The sequence below is a fragment of the Aulostomus chinensis genome, chromosome 12, assembly GCF_037954235.1.
Source record: "Aulostomus chinensis isolate RoL2024-O1b breed Wild chromosome 12, RoL_Achi_v1.0, whole genome shotgun sequence".
Taxonomy (NCBI): Eukaryota; Metazoa; Chordata; class Actinopteri; order Syngnathiformes; family Aulostomidae; genus Aulostomus; species Aulostomus chinensis.
This window is the reverse complement of record NC_141331.1, coordinates 14,594,167-14,615,185: the sequence shown is the minus strand read 5'-3', so window position 1 is coordinate 14,615,185 and position 21,019 is coordinate 14,594,167. Positions and strand designations below refer to the sequence as shown.

The following is a 21,019-nucleotide window of genomic DNA, read 5'->3' as shown; positions in this document are numbered from 1 at the left end:
GCATCCAGGTAAATATATGACACACACCCCCCCCCCCCCCCCCAATCTGTGGCTGACAGCTTCATCCGTGCGACTTTCACATCCATTCAAGTTCAATTTGCCAGTATCTACATGTGTGAATCACAACACTTACAAGCACGAAGGATCCCATGGCTAAACAGCAGGTTTATTTTGGTTAAGATCAGAAACACAGATCATGTCCTGAGGGTGAGATGAGAAGAAATGATATCAAAATCCCCTGACTGAAATATGGCATTGATGGTTCATATTGTTTGAGGGGAAATGACGTGAGACAAAAGGTGTTACAATGTTCAGTGATTGGAGGGGAGCCGTTACATTGACCATTCCCATGGCAAACTCCCAACAGCAGGGAGACAAATTCCTGCAACTTCTCCTGTGTAAATACTCTCCAGTTGCTCCGAGAATCTATTCAATAAAACCTTCGTTGAAATGACAAACAAAAGGCACAATGATTTTTCAACTCATATTTGTCTTTAATATGCACAAGAGTTGAAAGCATCAATGAGCCACCTTAAAGAGAAGAAATTCAATCTAAAATTTATAAAAAGATATAAACAATCAGAGGCCAAAACGCTGTCTGTTGCTTTTCTTCTATTATTTCATTTAAAACAACTTTTCATTAGCAAGTAAAAATCTTGCAACAAACATAAGCTTGTATCCAATTCAGATACAAGGCAACAAAATTGTAAATCTTTAAAGTGGCTCGGTCTAGTCTGCTAGTTCATGACTGTACACCCTCTCTATAATTTTGTTCAGTAATAAACAGCTAGCCCCCCCCCCCCCCCCAAAAAAAACAAAACAAGACTGGGCAGCTTACAACAACCCCACCCAGTATTTAAAACCCCAGGGTGAACCCCTGTTCTGACCCCCTCTCAGTAGTTAGCAGCCAACCAGAGGATCATTTAAGTCTTCAAGACCAGGGTTGGGGTCAGGCTCAAACCTACCCACCAACTAGGACGTGGGACTGTGTTCAACCAATCACCACTACAGAGAGAGGGAGGGAGGGAGGGAGGGAGACAGAGAGGAGGGGAGAGAGGAGGGGAGAGAGGAAGGAAGGAAGGAAGGAAGGAGAGAAAGAGAGAGAGCCTGATCCAATTCATCAGCATGTCATCATAATACATATGCAAGTCAAAAATAAAACAAAGAAATATTGCTTCAACAAAAACAAGACCCCTCCCCCACCATCTTTGACAGTGAGGTCATCGTCCATCCAATGACTGTCAGCTGCAGCAGCTTTGTACAGGCTTCATGTAAATATATTCAATATATTCATTAAACGGCAAGGAGAGATATACATCACATTTTTTTATACAATTATTCAAATTGAGTGATGACATGTGACCTCTCGTCAAAAGTAGTTAAGTACTGTAAAGTTTCGGACCTGTGCTCCATTTATGAGTCGAGTCTTCAATGAGTTTAGGTCCTGTTCTGCAGGCAAACATCAATATGCCTCTCAGATGTGTGCATAAGACTGAAGAAGAAGAAAAATAAAAGCAGACATATGGAAGCTCCACAGACCCAAACCTAAACTATGTTTTCTGAAGAATCTAAAAGAATTACAACATAAGATCAGATAAACTAATCAGGTTGGGTTTTTTTTAGCTTCTTTTTTTTGTCAAATCCCCTTTCACATGTTCACATTACAGGGGAGCAAACAGTTTGCCGGATCACAGGACGTGACCGAGCTCGTGCTGCAGAAATGCACGTCCTGTTGGGGGGGAGGGGGCTAGGGTGGGGGAGGGGAGGAGTGGGGGAGGGGTTGGGTGTGGCGAACGCTACAAGCTGACATGGTTGTCTTCTCTCAAGTCTCGCCGTCAAGCCTCCCATGACAGGTATTCACATCCGTAGAAAAACAAAAGATTTTTTTTTCGCTCTGCTGAATCAGCAGCAGGTATTACAGTTGCTGGAGAAAAAAACAAAAGCAAAAGAATTATGGCATTTTCTTCACATTTTTGATGATTTTTTTTTTTTTTTTGGAACATTGTAATTCAGAGGTCACATTTAAAAAAGTGACGTCATTAAAGTCCAAAGTCCTGTCAGTCAGTTTGCCACGGAGTCCTCTTTTTGCCTTAGAGCCCTTTCGCCCTCCACCTGTCCCAGAATTCTCCTGGGACGGCAGTGTGTGTGCGTATGTGATTGTGTGTGTCTTTGTGTGTGTGTGTGTGTGTGTGTGTGTGTGTGTGTGTGGAGGGGGGGGGGGGGTCCGTGGTTAATCATGGCTTAGCTCTGGGATCAACTCTTTAAACTAAGTAAGAGAGGGAGGTGTGTGGGTGGGTGAAGAAACACCAGAAGACAATCCAGGGGAGGGAAAGCACAAAAATAAACCACAAGAAAACAAACAGCAGTTATTTCTTCCCCGCTAGTGATATGATGGCTTCTAACAGAGGTACAAATTGTTGGTGTCGAACAGGATGTGTGTGTATGCGTGAGTGTGTGTGTGTGTGTGTGTGTGTGTGTAGGTGTGCTTGTGGTTTTGTCCTTGTGAAGATTTGACGTTTGGCAATTTAAATCTTGCCACGAAGGCGGTTGAATCCTTCTTGCTTTTATTTCATTTATGTGATATTTCAAAGCGCCGGTGGACAATACTGACAATCCTCCTGATGCGAGAAGCCAGATGGTGACCGTGCCTCCTATTTAAGTTTGCGGCATTCTGTGAATGATGATCATCTAAAACTAAAAGAAAACCACAAAAAAAAAAGAAAAGAAAAGAAAAAAAACCCCGCAGTACAGAGGTGGGGCGGGTAAATCCCTCAGTGGTGAGTTTCCATGTTGAAGTGATGCTCGGTAAATCCCTCGATACCAGGTTGGAGGAGAGATGGATGAATGTCTGGGTGATGACAGAGTACCCGTGCAGCTGGTGGATCACAACCGCCTGGCTTTTTAGAAATTAAACTCCTTTGTTTGCATGTTGGAAGCTGGATCAAAGGTAAAGGTTCCTCCTTGAGTGGTTTCAGGGATCAAGCTGGGATCTTCATCGATCTGAAACACACACACACACACACACACACACACACACACACACACGTCATGTAGGATTACTGTGAGGAATTTTCTATTCCACAATTTTAATCGGAGACGACTTTTTGTGAATTTACCTCATCTCCTGAAAAGTACTGATCAATAATCTCAAAGGCTAGTTTGTAGATATCCTCATTCTCATGCTGCTGCAAATTTTCTATCTTCTCCAAACCTGCAAAAATCGAAGACAAACAGCTACTTATTTCTAAACATTTGGACAGGCAACAGCAGCTGCCAATTCACAAACCTCAACCTCAAACGCATCACAGAGACTGTCACTCATTACCAGGCCACACCCACAAGGCTGTGTAACTCTGCCCGATCGTCGGAAGTCTTGTTTAAATGTGTAGCTCACATTAGATGTTCTGTGAGCCAAAATCATGACAAACAACTTTTTCAGTCAGGACTCCCGGTGAACACAGGAGGATTTTCACATTTTTAACATTATCAGAAACTTGGGACACCAAACAACACATTTAACTGGTCTTCAAACCAAACTGACGAGGCTGACGCTGTACTGTTTCCAAGAGTGCGTTGCATCATGACAGGGCTGAAGCTTATCGTACTGAATTGGTGAGTGTTTAAAATCTGTCTCAGCATCCATCGATTTATCTCAGCATTGTGTTGAACATTCATCAGGACGTTGGTCTCACTTCAGCCGCTTGTACAACCTTGTTCGGTTTTTCCCACTGTTACTGGTGCAGCATCTATTATGGCTTTTACAGCTGTACGATGAGACCTTCAATACAAAGTCTAAAGAGGGCAATGCCTTCTGGCATGGGTGGGACTTAAAAGTCCTGTCTCTTTAGATAACTAACTGAATGAATGAATGGATGGATGAATGCTCGTTTTAGATAGGGCTAGCGCTAGTTGCTGCTTCAAGCTACTGCTGCTACAAGCCACAGCAATGAGGTTGCACTACAGGATTTCTGATTCACAGAAACAGGAAGGATGATGAGTCAGCAACATTACGATTATGTCTTTACAGGCGTCACACTAGACGATCATTTAGGCTGATGACATAAGACACCCACACCTCCCACAGTTATAAGACCAAACAGAAAAGGCTGTCAGGAACACACACTCCAGTAGACAGGTGGGACATTTACTGAGAATCTTGCATTTAAATTGGTGGTTGTTACAAGAGAGGAGAGAGGACCGGACTCCTCCATCAACTAGAGGTCAGCGGACACCAACCTCCACACTCTTCTATGATCTCAGCGATGGTGCTGGCTTCCTCTCCTGCCATGATGAGAATATTCTTCAGGCCATCCAGGACGACCTGCACCACCTGCGAGTCTTTGACTGACAGCAGGTTACAGAATGGCGAGATGACATTCTGTTCCACCAGGAATTGCACCTACGCAAACACACACACACACACACACCCCCCACAGTGATACTTGATTACAACATGAGCATATGACAAGCAGAGTTCCAGTTATAACTCCAAATGTCAGGAAACTGTCCAAAAACCTATGCCCCAGAGACACTTCCTTCTAAAACATGCATCAGGTAAACGGTTGCTGGCTGGGTATTTTTTCCAACAAATATAATTCTATTGTCTACTGTTCTAAAAAAAATAAATAAATAAATAAATCAGTGGAGTTAAAGTGTTGGGGAAAAAAGTGATCACCTGGTCTTTCTTGCCGCTGATGGTGAGGTTACTGATGGCCCACGCTGCCTCCTTCTGAGTGCCAAAGTCACCCTGTGGAGAAACAGGCTGTCACTAAGATGGCCACATAGCAGGTCACTTCTACAATAGCGTCATGCCAAAGTACACCTAGAATCTAGGTCAGATCAGCATGGCATGAGCAGATTCATCCTATTTATTAAATGGGACCAAAAAGAGAAGTGCAACTCAATAATGCTTTTCAAAAATGTAACGTTTGGTAACATCTGTTGAAAAATCTAAGCTTCAGACATTTGTTATTTCACAATACACAAACCTTGGCCAGTTGGTGAATAATCATTGGAATGAGTCCAGCATCGATCACAGCTTGGACCTGCTGTTGGTTCCCGGCTGTAATGTTGGACAGGAACCAGACTGCTTCCTACGAGACACACCAATCACAAACATTCAAAACCAGCACTGATGCTTCCACACACACACGCATGAATATTCTTCTAGGCCGCCGTCACTTCATCTCTTTATCACTCCATCAGCTTCTTACTTGTGGCTGTTAACAGGGATTTAAGCAGATGATTGGCATTCCTGGTTATTTCTGAACTGGAGCTGCTAAAGCTTCCAAATCCATTAGAGTTTCACACTTAAAGCACTGAATTCACATTATGTCCACAAGCAACATTTGGGTCGCCTGGGTTTTTAATAAATGCAATAATAAAACATATAGTCGTGCACACTCATAAGTACAGATGTCGCAAAAACCAATACCTCAGTACCAAATCGATGGCAAAATTCAGACAAACATGACAGTGCAGGGGACTGCAGCTGCTGAATATATTTCGTTCTAGTGTTTTGCCAGTGAAAAAAAAATAGTTAGCGCTGAAGCTAGCAGCATCTTTCTCTTTCTCTCTCTCTCACTACACACACATACGCACTGAGATTGATAAAAAAGGGAGCTACATTGCTCTTACAGTGTTGATTAAGTGAAGGTTGGCTGTCAAACCTGAATATGTGCCTCATTTTTGTGACAAGACAGATGGTGCGTGCAACAGGAGCTTATTTTTTAAAATGTATTGTTGTCACTTCTGTAGACCAGGGCTTTTTATCGTCTGAGATGGTGGATCTTCCATGTGACAGTTTGGAATAACAACCCCTCCCTCCCCCTTACATTACTTATAGTTTTGTATCACAATGCAAACTGGAAATGTGAAATTCACTAAAATAACAACTTCATCTCCTTACAAATCTTGAACTAAGTCACACATCCAGGCTCTTCTACATGGCGTCTTTTAATGACCAAAATTCTTTCATGCCCATTCAATGAGCCTCCCCTGAATCTGCCTCATGGCCCCCGCTGAGGAGGCCCCCCTCATTCTTTAAAAACCTCTGAAGCGGATGCCGTGGCTCAAAATAATTCAGTGGTATTGGTAGCAACTACCAAATTTTGAGTACTGTTTCAAAGTTACTCACAAAGTCAATAGAAAAGCAATATCAAACCCAACATTTCCATAATGATCCTGTAAAATACACAACATGAGTCCTGGGCTGATGCAATACCTTATTGATCTTTTCTTTAGGGTGTGTGAGCAAGTTGGGGAAGTGAGAGAGGACGTCACAGTTGAGCACAACCTGCGTCTGCTCGTCTGTCCCTGTTACAATGTTTCCCACTGCCCTCAGAGCTGCCGTCTGAAGGAGGGACAACACGTATTAATTAAATATAAAGCTGATACAGAAATGGTGATCTGACTATTGAAGTAAAACCTAATTAGTCTTACCTGAACTTTCACCTCCTGGTGGCTGAGTAGAGGCACAAGAAATGGAACAACACCAGAATCAATGACCATCTGGATCTGCTCGTTGCCCCCGTCCGTCAGATAGGATAGAGCCCACACTGTGTCGACTAGAATCTAAAACACACACAAACAAACATCTCAAGACCATGTACACAACTGACAGTGTGAAAATGTGCTGCTAACATTTGTTATGAATGATTACAAAAAAAAGGAACAACATTAAGTGATAGCATACTTACATTTATATCTGTGTGATATATTAGCACACAGAGGGCAGGCAAAATCTGTGGGCAAAGAAAAGTAGGTTGTGAGTGGGTTGGAAGGAGGAAGAGATGGATCAGATGAAGGAAAAAAGGGCTGAAAAAAGAAAACCACAAAGAGGAATAGCTGTCAAACTATTGACAAACAGGCTTCAAATGCAGCAAGAGATTTTAAAAGTTAGAAACTCCCCAGGGTGTTGGAGCTGATTTGGAAGGAGGAAAAATCTCTGTCTGAGTCAGCCTGCAGTGACAACTCATAAGGAACACAGGAACACAGTCTCTCTCTCTCTCTCTCTCTCTCTCACACACACACACACACACACACACACACACACACACACACACACACACACACACGATTCCCACCTCTTGCACAGTCTCCATGGGTGGTGGTGGATCCTTATTGCGGCAGAGGTTAACAATGACCCAAGTAACGTTGCGTAGGAAGGTGATGGGGATTGATGGGTTGATGAAGGAAAGCAGAGGCTTGACCACGCCCAGGGAAATGACATAATCCCGGCACTGTGGACCATCACCTGGGGATGAAGTGGAAAACGTCAGTGATTGTACAACAGCTAAGGTGACAAAATTAGCCGGGAAGAGAGAAGGTTGGCTACTAACCAATAATGTTTCCTAAAGCCCATACCGCCTGTTCGCATACGTTCTGGTGGGGAGAGTGTAGAAGTCGTAGGAACAGGGGCACCGCATCTGGAAGCACAAACATCGGTATGTTCAATACACGTGACGGATTGTGAAACTTCACTGATAAAACTTCAAATCACAAGGTCACATTCAGCCAAATATAAACACAAAACCCACGCCTGAACTAAAACAAATAAATAAAAATGGATGGTTTACTAGAGTCCAAACACATCACGGCCAACAGGGAAGAAGGTTGAAGCAGTGACGCTGACACACACCAACAACTTCACTGCTACAGGAAGTGTGTTGTGAGCTCATGTAATGCCTGATGCCACTTTCTTGTTACAAACAACATGGAAAAATGGCATCTGGTATGTCAAAAATATGTTAATGCACCGTATCAATCCGATTTTTAGTAACAGTAATCAGTGGGGTTTTTTTTAGGTGCTGGCTGTGCTGGAAAGAGAGAAGTTCTTCTATTCATAGTCTGTCTGCAGTCGCTTGTAGCATTTATTAATGGCTTTAAATGAAAGCCACAATTCTTAACCAAATGTTGGCAAAATTTACACACAAGACTCATTTGTAGGCATGAAATCCACCTACGTACAATCGTCTGAGCTGAGTATGACGTTAAAGCCCTGTATTGGCCATTTTTTCAAGCTGAGTACACCAGGTGCTCCCCTGAAAATGCCGGGCTGACAGTGTATTGAATGTGCAGCATTTGGTTGCTATGATATGGAATGTCCATGCAAGTTCAGGTGTTGGCACACGGTACTTCCTCTTGACCTGTAAATTAAGTGAAATAACGACTGAGCACTGGTGGAGAGAGGATGACCCGCTGGTTTGTGTGGGTTCCCATGTCTGATATGACTTTTGTCCTTGCTGTACGTGTCCCGCCCCTCCTCATATGACAACAGGGTAAAACGTTGCAGAGACAACACCGGGTTGACCCACCATTAACCCTCAGTGACTGGTACTGTAGATAATACCAAACCCTCAGTGCAGAGAAGCCCCCCCAGCTCCTTGTCATGCGACAAACGAGGCGCTCCCATTGAAAATAAATAAGAAGTCAAGCAAGCTGGAGGAAAACACACACTTCAGTGGACACAAGCCCAAGTACTTCATTAATACAAGACACACACGTTACAATTGAACATAAACTAGGGAGGGTCCACTTTTTCCAAAAACAACTTAGTAGTGCATGAAAGTAAAGTCAAAGAGATCAGGTTGCATTGCCAAGGCCTGGATGACAACGGCCACAGTCACACCTTAGCACTTCCATCACTTCAGTGTGAACTCTGACACAATAACTAATTATAGTAATGATTATTCAGATTGATTCAAGCCAGGGAAGTGTACCACTTCCTCTATATTCCTGCTTAATTCAATGTTTTACAGAAAACTATGAAATCGACCACATCCGACAGTGAAATCATCACCACAACAAATGCTTTACTTAATAGAAGTTGAAAAGTTAAGCCACTGAACCACTATTCACTCCAAAAAGTGTTACTCCTCTCATACTGTGGCTTGACTGAACCTTTACTCAGGAGGGTATAGACAGGGTTTGCAGTTATTTTTGTCTTATGTGTTATAAGAATTTAGAAACCCACTTCAATTCCTAGAATCCCCACCCAACCTAAATCTGAGAAGAGGTCAGCTCTGATAGAGGTGAAAGCATCTCAGTGGGTGTCGAAAGATCTATTTTGATGACATGTAGACGTGAGATGAATCTTGTTTTTTTGTCTTTACCTATGCGACGGTTCCTTTTACCACAGAATTTTTGGAGGCTTTAAAAAGTAGGGTATAAAAATAAAATATTCATAACTGTGTGTCCACTTGTGTATCACTAGTGTGGTAGCGTAGGAGTCCTTTATATCTACATCATAGATGCCAGGGGTCAAGTTCACACCAGGTGATAAGTTTCCAAATGTGTTCATCATTTATGGCTGCTTTCTTCTCGCTACAACAACAGCGCTGGTTCCTGCTGCAAATGCTGAAATAACTGTTCCTGATGCTGGAGATGACGTCTCCCGCAGGTTAACCCTCACGTTGGTTCATGCACTCTCAGTGGCTCTAATGACTGAAGCCTGTTGGCTGAAGGATCCAGATATTTAGCCGAATAGATATCCGGAATGTGTCAACGTCACATCAGAGATGCTCTTATCTTTGAGCAGTTCACACAAAGCCTACTAATGCCAATTCGCTTGCTCAGATTCGACTCTGATCAAGAGCTTTTGGCTGCTGCAGAACCCATCGTTGAGTTGAATATCAGGGCAACTATCCAGTGGTGTCAACAAGGTATTAAAATGGAAAAAAACTGATCCAACCAAAAGAAAATCCATTGATTTATAAAAAAATAAAAAAAAAGACAAAAAATAAAAACCACAGATAGGAGTAAACTTACTGGATTTAACCACAGCCTGAGTCTGTGCTGACGTCCCAGAGGCAATGTTGGTCAGAGCCCAAGCTGCCTCAAATTGAAGAGAGGGGCTGAAGGAGGGAGCAAATAAATCCAGTTAGGAGAAAACACTGGTTTATGACAGGAAGAACCCCCTCCCCCCAACAAACAAATAAACAAATAAAAACACACACACACACACACACACACAGAGCTGAGTGGGCTGTGCTTCAAGGGAATGATTAAAAATAATACAACAAATTATTAGAACTCATACGGTGACAAGTTATCCTCACACCACCCACCAGCTACACGCTGGAAAAGAAAGGCAACGGGAAGAGACTGCCTACCCGGCTAAATGTTTCCTCACACTACCCACCACGATGTACTAGAGTTCCACCTTGGCTCTAACTTGCAGCTAGGACATGAAAACAGTGAACAAGCTGTGGTGCTCATTGTGATGTAAGCAGCCTCCGCGATGGCCCGTGGACTACATTTTCTGCTCTAGCTGCAGGATCACATGCTTCCATTACATTTTTAGGAAATACAGTTTGTGAATTCTTCATGTAAAACGGTTCCTGTTTTCATGCGGCACATTGCGTTGAGACTCCGCGGCATCATGTCATCAGGCTGAGCCATCTGGACTCTCTTCCAAAATGCTATGGCAACATAGTAGACAGTTATCTTGTTGTTATAAATGCACAAGCATGTGACTCCAATGATGTGAGAAATTTTGATCGAGGGCAGGAAGAGAAGGAATAAACAGATGAGATGACTTGTGCTTTGCCAATTTAGATCCTACTATGGGAGAAATTAACAGAGAACCACAACATAAGCTGGGCGTGATCGGCGTGTTACAAAAACTGCATTGAAAGAGTTGAACAGCTGCTCTCAAAACCGTGGATAGGAGCAAATACCAAGCGCTCCTGACGTCCTACTTGAAAAAGTAATGAACGCTCACTTAAATGCAGAGCTTTAGCCCACCACTTCAGTAAGCAAGATGTTCCATGGTGAATGCCTTTTGCCAGTAATAGCTTTTCTGTTTTTGTCCTGATTCACATAGCAACAAACATTCTGCGGCACCCTCTCTCTTATACGAACAACAACATCTGGTACTTAGTAAAGGCTCCTCTTTGTTTCTCAGCTTCTCTGATTTGAAGAATCTTAACAAAATAGCAAAAGAGTTTGCGGTCATGCTAAATGTGTCGAAATTCACTTCCTGCCCGCCATCTCCAGTCTGTGACACAACATCAACACAGTTCCCTGGCATCAGATAAGCTATACTTTGCTGCATTTTGTGAAAACGCAAAAATAACAGCAATGCCCAATATAAGCTGGTATTCCATGTTAACAGGACATGATCTGTTGTGGGTTGTCCTGGTAAAATCCTGAAAAACTCCTCCCCCTCTAAAGTGCTTTCACCCAAACTATTCATTCTCCCCCACCTCGGTGAACACAAGGTCCTGGGAATTTTGGAACTCCCAGAGGCAGGAATGCAGTTATATTTGGCTTGGCCTGGACAGCGGACCAGCCAACTGGCCCGTGCTTCTCTACACACATCAGCATGTGAGCAACAGCGACACACACACACACACACACACACACACACACACACACACACACACGCACACACACGCACACACACGCACACACACACACACACACACACACACACACCAAAGACTCGGTGTACCAGCATCAGTAATACATCAAAAACTGAACAGCAGTCTACAGTCGCACCAGCAGAACATTCATCACTTCCACCAGACTGAAAGCAAACAAATTGCTTTGGAAACAAACGTACTTGTCATCTCTTTCCAGACATTTGACTAAAATGGGCAGGATCCCAGACTTTATCAAGTCATCGATGGGGGGGTTTCTGTCACTGGAGAGCAGTTTCCTGACAGCAGAGAAGAAAGGACGTCAGAACCATGATGAAGAGTTGGGATGTTTATATACGTTGAGACAGTCCCTCACCTGGCTGCCTGTACAGCACTGAGCTGGATAACAGCATTATCACTGGTTGCGTTCTTCAGTGGCAAGAGTGAAGGCCACAAGGGAGTAAGCAGAGCATCATTAGCCACCGGTTAATGTGGCTGGTACATCAGGTAAAGAAAAAGTACCAACTCTTACCTGTAAGATGGCATCAAGTGTAACATTTTGCTGCAGAGAGAAAAAAAAGGAGTCAACGTTAGCAGTGTAATAGTTTGATAACCACATGTACAGAAGAGCGCCACTTGACTGCATCACCCGGTCACCATCGGAGAGGTGAAAGGAAACTGACGTGGCTGTAGTTTAGGGTCTAGCTGTTGGTGGTCAGTGTTAGCTTGTCTGTCTAAGTTAGCTTAAGTCTTCTTCTCCTCCCAGTGCTTTTTACTATGTTTAGTCACAGTAGCAATGGAAAAATGTACTGGGGCTACTGCTGAACTTTGAATCCCTCGCCCTCTAATTGCATAACAGTCTAGCGGCGGTGTGAGCTGTTATCCTTAATCAGTACAGCAGAGTTTAGTAGTACTACTGAACCCAAATGCACCATCACACAATTTACAAGTGACTGCTGTCTATCAGGATGAAATTGTTCCAGACTCCGTTCATTTTAGCATAAACATTGTTTGACCTCAGGCTGCTAGCTAGCAAAGCCTTCAGTCAATAATCCATGTAACAACCATTTGAATATATTCCTGTCGGCACACAACTGAAAACCAGTGCAACTTGTGCAAAACCAACATCTTGTGGTGGGATTTTCAAAGATGAGTATTAAAGACTTTGTAGGTATCATTTAGGAGGAAGTGACCCCAAATAAATACCCTTAAGGAAAGCTGGTATTATTATTATTATTATTATCAATATTCTAAGGAAATTCAAACAAAAAAGAACTTCACACAAAAACACATTCTACTCAAACAAAAGCTGCCCAGCCCCTGCTTTGATTGTGATCCCAGTCTGACATAATTCGAAACCACACTAAGTGCACGGTCCACTTCATTTGTCGACCCCGTTGACCTCTGTATCCCGACAATGCAGCCGGACTACGTCTCTTGTGCTTGAGCACAGACCCACACTCGCCCACACTTACTCCTTTGAAGTCTGAGTCAACGTCAGAGTCCTCCAGGCACTCCTCCAGTGGGACATTTCTTTTCTTCAGTAGATGTTCATCTCGTTTGTTCTGACAAGAGGAAAACAAGTCAGAAATGCAAGGAAGGGGGGGTGAGGGAGAAAGCGTGTTCTTGAAGCAAAACTGAATCTAGGACTTCTTCAAAAACATTTTCTAAAACTGTTATTTTTTGAGGGTATAGCCCACAGATTAGAAATCCCTAAATGAGTAAACCAGAAATGTCTGTCTGCAGGCTAATCTAAAGAGCCAGCACACACTTTTTGAGAGATTACACCTTTTAACCCTCTACACACCCAGAAATATTAACAGTACGGTAATCATTAGAAATGTACTGGTCATTTTTATCCAGACGGAGAGAGAATAGAACTGCACTCATCCTGTCATTTCACAGGGCATGTGGTAGGAGGAGATTCCCTTGCCCTACATTCCTGTGCATCATTGCTGGTGTGCGTCAGTGATGACTAATCAGCCAGTGCAGTGTTTCTTCCTGCCCTGATCCAGCTGAATGGAATGCGCAAGACTTGAGAACACATCAGCACTCCACAGCTGTGACGTCCTATGTTTTAACCCCCAGCGTTTGCCGGAGTTCTACAAATGTCTGCCAAGTGGTGGTTGTCCTGTTCTGTGTGCTTCTTTTGCACTTTAGCCACGATGTGCCAACACCTGCACATCCATCAAGTAAATGTCAGTTTTAAAGTGTACCATGTTGGTGCTGCGATAACCATGATTGGGTCTATTTTATGTCATGCTAGGCTGTCGACAATCTCTTTTTTTTTTGCAGAGCAGAGAGTTGACTAATTCCTTTCACTTTTGCCTGGCAACCTTTTCTCAAAACCACAAAGCAGCTTCATCTTCCACCGCCCACATCCATCTCAGGTGAGTGAGGGCTTGTACGTGGGTTCAAGTATTCGACCGTGTCACAAGTGTTTATAGTTGTTCTGAACAGTGTATTCGTAATAAAGCGAAGGGTCACATGCCATTTCCTTTCAAGACTAGGATGACTTTAATTTGCTAACAGGCCCCCCCCCCCCCCCGAAAAAAAGAGCCCCATAACATTCATATCGCTGTGAAGAGACCAAAGTTTAAAAACATTCCTGAGTGCTGAGGAGAGAAGTTCAAAGACCGGATCTATTAAAATGATCACTTTGTGTCCAATTTTCATCCTTTCAAAGGTGAACTTTGAACACGAGCTAGCACCAGTTCATACTTCAAAAAACTCGGTCGTGAGTCAGTGTAGTTTGAACAGAGGCTCTACGCCAAGATACTGTCTCCTTGAGTCAGACAGTGTGTCTCCCTTTTACAAATCAGTGTGCCTGATGTAACAACATCACATCAGTATTTTATCTGGAAGATTTCCTGCCGTTTTTATTTCAACTAAAATAACTTCAATATAATTGCTCTGACGTTTAAGTCTAGTTTCCTCTGTCAGATAATTAATAATGTATTTGAAAAGGTGAGGTTTTCATTTAATTTCTACTTTAGAATACAGCCATGTATTAAAAACCCTTAATAACAAAATTTATGGTTCGCTACTAACATGGGAGAGCAACTAATATTTTCTGCTTTTGTGTGTGGGGGTCTATATAACCTATTACTGCTTTAGCTGGTTCACTGCAGGATTTATGCTTCCATATATATATGTCGTCCCCAAAGTATCAAGGACAACTGGCGACTGAGGGTTTTTATGGGTTCCCATCTGTGATCATTTCTTAAAAGAGCAAAGTAATATTTTATTTTAAAGCTTGTACTTGCCCCTCAATTTAAGTTTTACTAACAATGCGTTTAAGGATGAAAAAATAAAATTTTATAGTGTGAAAAGTATGAAATTAGTATCATAAATGTGCAATAACTTGTCGACAGGGGCAGCACTAGTGCCCCGGAGGAAGGAAGGAACTCGAGGCAACTGTATGTGCATCTGTGGCCACACGGTGGTATAATATTACCTCACTAGCTAGCGACCCTGCTACAGAGGGGTCAGAGAGCAAAGGTCAGACTTGTGTCGTGAGAGAACAGATGACTGTAAATTAGCAATGCTGATGTTAGCAGTTGTGGCAACCAACAAGCAAAACACTGTTGAGCTAAAGAGCAAACAATTATCTTTACTTTGATAGATAAAACAAAAGTGCAAAAGCTAAATAGCTAAATAGGTCAAGTTAGTCATCCGTGGCAGCGGCAGCTAGTGGATTACTGTAAAATAACAATTAGCCATGCCAGAGAGAGGAACAGACACTGGAAGTGTTTTACCATCGGTCATGGACAGTAAAGCACCAGCGTTAAATCAGATGGGATGAAATGAAAGCCATCCTGTTCACCGCAGTGAGCTGTAAAGTTGGTGCTGGCTGGCCAGGTTTGGCTGCACAGGTTAGCGTCCCAGCTTTCAGATGTTGGTCAGGTCTGGTTCGGCTCAGTATTGCACATTTCTAGATCTTTTTGAATTTGGGTACGATTATTTGGACTTGTGCAGACCTCCAGTCTAGAATGATAATCATTACCAAACTGAAATCTATTATGAAATATATAGAGTAGCTATAGAGTAGCTCCAGTGTGGGGGTAGAGTGGGAGGTAATGATCATTAGTTGACCACTCAAACTGGTTTCTGGAGCAGAATTTCCCGCGGGAAACTGGTAAGGGAGGGACACTGCAGTGATTCCTATGGAAGGAAACCATGAGACTAGTACTGTGTGCTGTAAATGACACATTTAGAAAATCGTACCCATTCCACCAAAGACTGAGTAGTGCTATATATATATACATATACCCAACTCTGTAGCTTTTAGTCTTTTGCTTCATATTCAATATATACACACGTTTTCTTCCGACTGGTTCGAAACATTCAGCGGCTTCATCAGGATTTTTGCAGATTTCTGAATGTCTTGAACAACAACCTTCAAGAATATAATCCACAAATACGGCCTGATGTATGTGAGGATGCTTTTCTCACCTTTCTCAACTCAACTGTCACCTCATTTCGATGTCTTCTCATAGTCTGCAACAAAGAAACAAAAGTAAGTGATAAAACATCTAAACATTTCAAGTGGTGTGTTCTTATCGTGCAGACTCAGATATGATCCCCCCCCCCCCCCCCCCTCCCTGGTTTGGGCTTCAACACAAACCTGGGTGATAATATGTCCGACATTTAATCATGATAAAATATTACATATTGACACTTTTTAGAATTTGGAGAACTTTTCTTTAACCCCTCACTTAATGCACTTTAAAACATTTTGCTCTTAGCATGTCACTTGTAGCTCCATTATGCAGTGATATCACAGGCGGTTCATGAGCCACCGCAGGCGCAAACCTAGGGTTTGTTTGTGCAATTGCACCCAAATCTATTATGCTTTTGTCTGTTTGCATTTAATTCATTTATATGGTCTAAAATATGTCTTGCTGCTCCTCCTGTCTGTCAATACCTATTGCTATTCTTTGATTGCCAAGACCTACTTCCATGTCCTCTGCATTAAATATTAAAACTTTCTCTCCAGGTGATCTCAATCTGAAACGATGTGCAGCAAAACATCAAGATGCTTGATGTCAGACATATTTTCTTTAACTAAACTTGACGCCAATTCTTGTATTCGGTGTGAAAAAGTAGAACACAGACCTTCATTTCATTATATTAAATCGACATGAATCATTTCAAATTACAAAATGTTAACAACAACAACACAGGGCCAGGTGATGACCCTGCATTCATCCATAAAACTCTGAACCATCAACACCCCTGCAGAACTACAGGTGAAGGAGTGTATAAAAAAAGAAGTGATACAGGAAAGTTCAACTAATTTGTGTATCTGTTGGGTTTCTAGTTCATCCTGAGCAGTTGGAGATGGCCTAAGATCTTGTGACTGTTTGAAGAGTTTCATGTTGCCTTCCTAAATAGCCTCTTACGTAATCTGGGGCAGTCATAACTCAGGAGGCTGTGGAGGTGTCTCCCAACCACCGCAGACCCACAATAATGGCACTAAATTGACTTCACACAGCAAGTGTCACTTTACAGAAAGCGGACCATCAAAATACAATAGTCCAGCCTGACAAGGAGCAGAAATCTATGTAACACACATACAATTTCTTCCTTCACAGGCTTCAATTTCCAGTCAGACAGCAGTTCCTATAATCTGTTGCTAAAACAAAATATATGCCAACAAAACAAGATTGTTGGGACACAGAAGTAAAAACTTCAATATCTCTGGGGTCTTTCTGGGCCGTTCAATATCCAAGTAAACGTTTGGTTTACTGCTGGCTTCAGTAAATCTTTGTGGAAGTCATGATCGCCCATAACCTACTATCAATTTCCTAAATTTGGGAACACTTCCAAATATTTTGGAGTTTGTCTGTATAACCCGACATGACCACATCGGCAACTGATATCAAATTAAAAAAGGGCATCTCCGGCATTAAATTACTTTCAGCATCCGTTACCTTAGAACAGATTTGCAAGGCTTACTTTGTGTTGCTGTGGCTGCTTGTAAAGACAGCAAAAAAGGCTGCACAATTTTGTAAAAATAAGATTATACTGACTGCTATAACGATTCCTCTACAATTTCTGAGGTTGATGTTGACTTTCATATCATTTTTCTCATTTTCACTCAGCAAACACAAGTCCTGGAGACTATGACAACAGTAGTGGAAGCAGCTGATCACACGGTAGTTGTGGTTGAAATGACTAAATATCATTGCACTGAATTTTACTTTCAATTCCAGCTTCGAATGATTATGAAATTAATATATTACAGATAAAACAATTATTGTGTCGCACTTTGAAAAGAGGCTCTTATTTTGGGCCTTTGATAAACCAAGCAGATAAAATTGATTCATCTATTTGTAAATAGTATGGTTTCAGGAAGTCTGACAAGGAACAACAAGCAAGCAAGCAAGCATGAAAGCTCATTAAAAATAGTGTTAAATAATTATCTCCTTGTGATTATTTGCCATAGTCCAGAGGCTATGAGTCAAAATTGGGCGACCCACAAATATCATGATTTGCAGGGGGGTGGATTGGTTGGTTCTGTTTGAACAGAATAACCAGGTTGAATTGTGGGCATAGGATAACCTATACAAATCCTATTTTTAAAATAATAACTCAACTGTTCTCATCCTATATTTTGAGAGGTTGTAACCTCTGAACCATCACTGCAACTGAACATTAATTGTCTCCGGGTCACCTCTGCCAGTCACAAACAAAACTGAAATGGTCAGAAAAGCCATTGAGTGAAGATCACATGATGGCCGAAAATTCCTCATCCAGAGTGAAATCTAGTGTCTGTAACACAGGCTCGTAATGGCTGAACCTGCACTGCAGGATAGAAGAGAGTGATGTTGGCATCCAGAGATGTCAAAAGCAGAACAGAAAGGAGACTACTGATAAGACCCATTGGGGCCAGACGATACTGTATAATGTAAGCATTTTTTCCACAATTTCCTTTTCTATCATGTGTATGACTACTAATCAGCAGTGTTAATAGTGAAATCACTACCGCTGCACAATTATATTATGCAGGTTTCTGGTCAGACAGCAGGTCTTATTTCAGTGGGTACGTCACATTGTGGAAACAGTGGGGCATCTGTGCAGGTTTTGGGGCAGGTGGGGTATGTCACAAGTTCAGGGCAGGTTTTGCAAATCAGACCTGGGCAGGACCCTCTAGTTTGAGGTTCTGGGGTCTGGGGGTCAACATGAAAGAGCTTGTTACAGTCAATGTATATGTGTAAGTATGCATGTGATGATCAAAGTAGTATGAGGTCAAAGATGACAGAATTTAGGACTGCACTGAATGAGAGGACAGGCAGATTGACTACGAGGTCACCTAGCCCCAAAAACACCAGTGGGATAAAGGGGCGGAGCATGTCGAGGGGATGTCAGTGTGGTAACATCAGTAGTAGGTCAGAGATCAGAGTCAGAGCACAGAGATATAAGTAAAAACTTGATCAAAGTCAGAGCATCAAAATCAAAGTGAGCATTCTGTGACTTGTGTCAGGAAGGTTTTGGGATGTCACACAACACACGGCCCCCAAAACAACAGACACTGCACCAGTATATTGAATTATGAAAATATTCAGCCATTTGCTTAAATGTAGGCGATGCCAGAACACAAACAGCAGAGATCAAAGTGACATACCCAAGCTTCTGATATAGGCTGATCGTTAAAACCCACAATAACAGTGATTGAGTGGCTTGTCGTGAAAATACATAAAATCACTGTAGTATACAGTATGAAAAAATAAGAACAGGTGAATGATCTGCAGCATAAGAAACTTTTCCTGTTTTGCATTCCAAAACTGCCCCAAGTGATGTTACAAATGAGCAATCAGTTACGCCTGACCCAAATAAATGAAATTAAAAAATTTTCCCAGCTGTAGTCTGAGTCATCCATTTAGGAAAGCACAGATTCATGCAGAGCTAGTACAGACAACCACAGTCCAGACATCCAGGATGCCTGAAATAGCATCAAGAATGCACTTGGCAAAGTCTGTCTGTCATAGTAGCCATGTGCTTGTCACACTGACTCCAAGTTTCAAAACAACTACCTATGAGACATCAATCTGTACACTGAGGGAACTGAAACTCCAATCAACAACATGATGGATTTTAAAGGGCCATTCTAAGACATACTTTTGTGTGGATTATCTCAGGATTACCAATAGGATTACCTCCAGGCATGTGTTATTTGTTTAAATTCTTAAGCGAATAGAGTTGCAACTTTATAATTGTCAGATACTTTAGTGTTTATTATCCAAGTGACAATCAATTGTTTTTACTCTGATCCCCTCCTCTCAGTCTTAACACTGCTGTCTTCCCTTATCTTATCTATTGTTAAAATGATTGATGCAGAACATATACGATTTAAGTAAGACAAACAAAATCTCTGTCTACCATAATTTGTCTTTGCCAGTACAACAGTCAAGTTCTACTCCAAAAATATCTATGACAACCATAAAGGTAAATGTAACCAAGATAAAAGTATTGGGTGCCCATTTGGCGTAATCCAAGCGTAACGTCACCGTTCACACTGAGGGAATCCCAGTTCAACGAATACAAAACCTTAATAATGTGTATATATTCCAAAACACGTCTCCCTTTCACACTATTCCGTGCCGTTAAACTTAGGTAATCACATTAAAAAAGAAGTCTTTTATAGCTCAGCTAGCAGCGCGGTTTAGCTCGCTCACCTGGCATTACATGCTAACTTAGCTATATGCTTGACAACGTTAGCTAGCAAGGAGGGGCAATGATTGGCTTGGGTGGACGTGAACCAACAATCTGACGTTGGATCAATTTAAACCGGGGTTTCAGTAACACTACCCGCTAAAACTTAACATTAGCAGGTAAGAGCCGGTGTTTATTAAGGTCAGTTTGCTGTATAACACAGCAGACGTCAAGATAACGATGCCGGCCAGGCCGAGCCTCACTGGCGACCGGTCTCCATCCAACTAGCTTGTTCAGAGTAGCTGACAGTGACAGGTAGCTATAACGCCTGCTCTTAATTCTCTCACTTGCAACTGTAATATAGCTCTTTACAAAAATTAAAGATAGTATAAAATGGACGTTTGTTTCATCTGACAAACAATAATCCCAATTCCTGATTTTTTGCAAACAAGTGCCAATAAAATATAGGCCAATGAGCCCTTCCGATGGCGAACTCTTCTCGATAGCTGTCGCTAGCTAGCTAGCTAGCATGCTAGCTGGCTGGCTGGTAGCCGGGGCCAGGCTCCCCAATGAGGCCCAAAGTCTGTCGTTTTTTTACGTAAAAACGAATTGAATTCATGTTCTTAGGAATCGCGTTTAATTGCCAGCTCACCTCGACATCGCGTCCCTTATTTTTAAAGCTCTTTATGCGGTGGTTTTCCAAGCCGGCGTTTTCTGCCATGGCTGTATGGGGTTTCACTAGTACTCCTGCTTACGGGATCTCCTCCGTGAAAGACGAGGGATGGCAGCTCCGGTGCTGCTGCTGGCTCCGGAGGGGGGCGGGAGGCCGACGTCACGGATCGCAGTGAGGGGAGGAGTTAATACACAGCTCCTGCATGGGCTGTCCTGGTTTTCGCAAAAATATTACATTCACTTCACATTCATTAAGGGCAAGTGATATTCTCAAAAGTCGTGCAGTTGCGATTACATTTCCTAGAAAACGCATAAAAAAGGAGAGA

The 21,019-nt window shown here is 42.3% G+C and overlaps 1 protein-coding gene across 1 annotated transcript; it reads right to left on the bottom strand.

Moving 5' to 3' along the window:
- Positions 1–811: 811 nt before the first annotated feature.
- kpna3 (karyopherin alpha 3 (importin alpha 4)) lies at positions 812–20,838 on the bottom strand. Its single transcript, XM_086220343.1, has 17 exons — positions 20,674–20,838; positions 15,819–15,863; positions 12,839–12,928; positions 11,896–11,925; positions 11,740–11,792; positions 11,567–11,662; positions 9,769–9,854; positions 7,341–7,427; positions 7,086–7,255; positions 6,699–6,743; positions 6,442–6,573; positions 6,224–6,352; positions 4,989–5,093; positions 4,676–4,747; positions 4,237–4,399; positions 3,117–3,211; positions 812–3,000 (listed from the first exon to the last, which is right to left on the bottom strand). Exons 1-17 carry the CDS (start codon positions 20,740–20,742, stop codon positions 2,902–2,904), a joined length of 1,566 nt encoding a protein of 521 aa, XP_086076469.1. The 5' UTR covers positions 20,743–20,838; the 3' UTR covers positions 812–2,901.
- Positions 20,839–21,019: the final 181 nt, after the last annotated feature.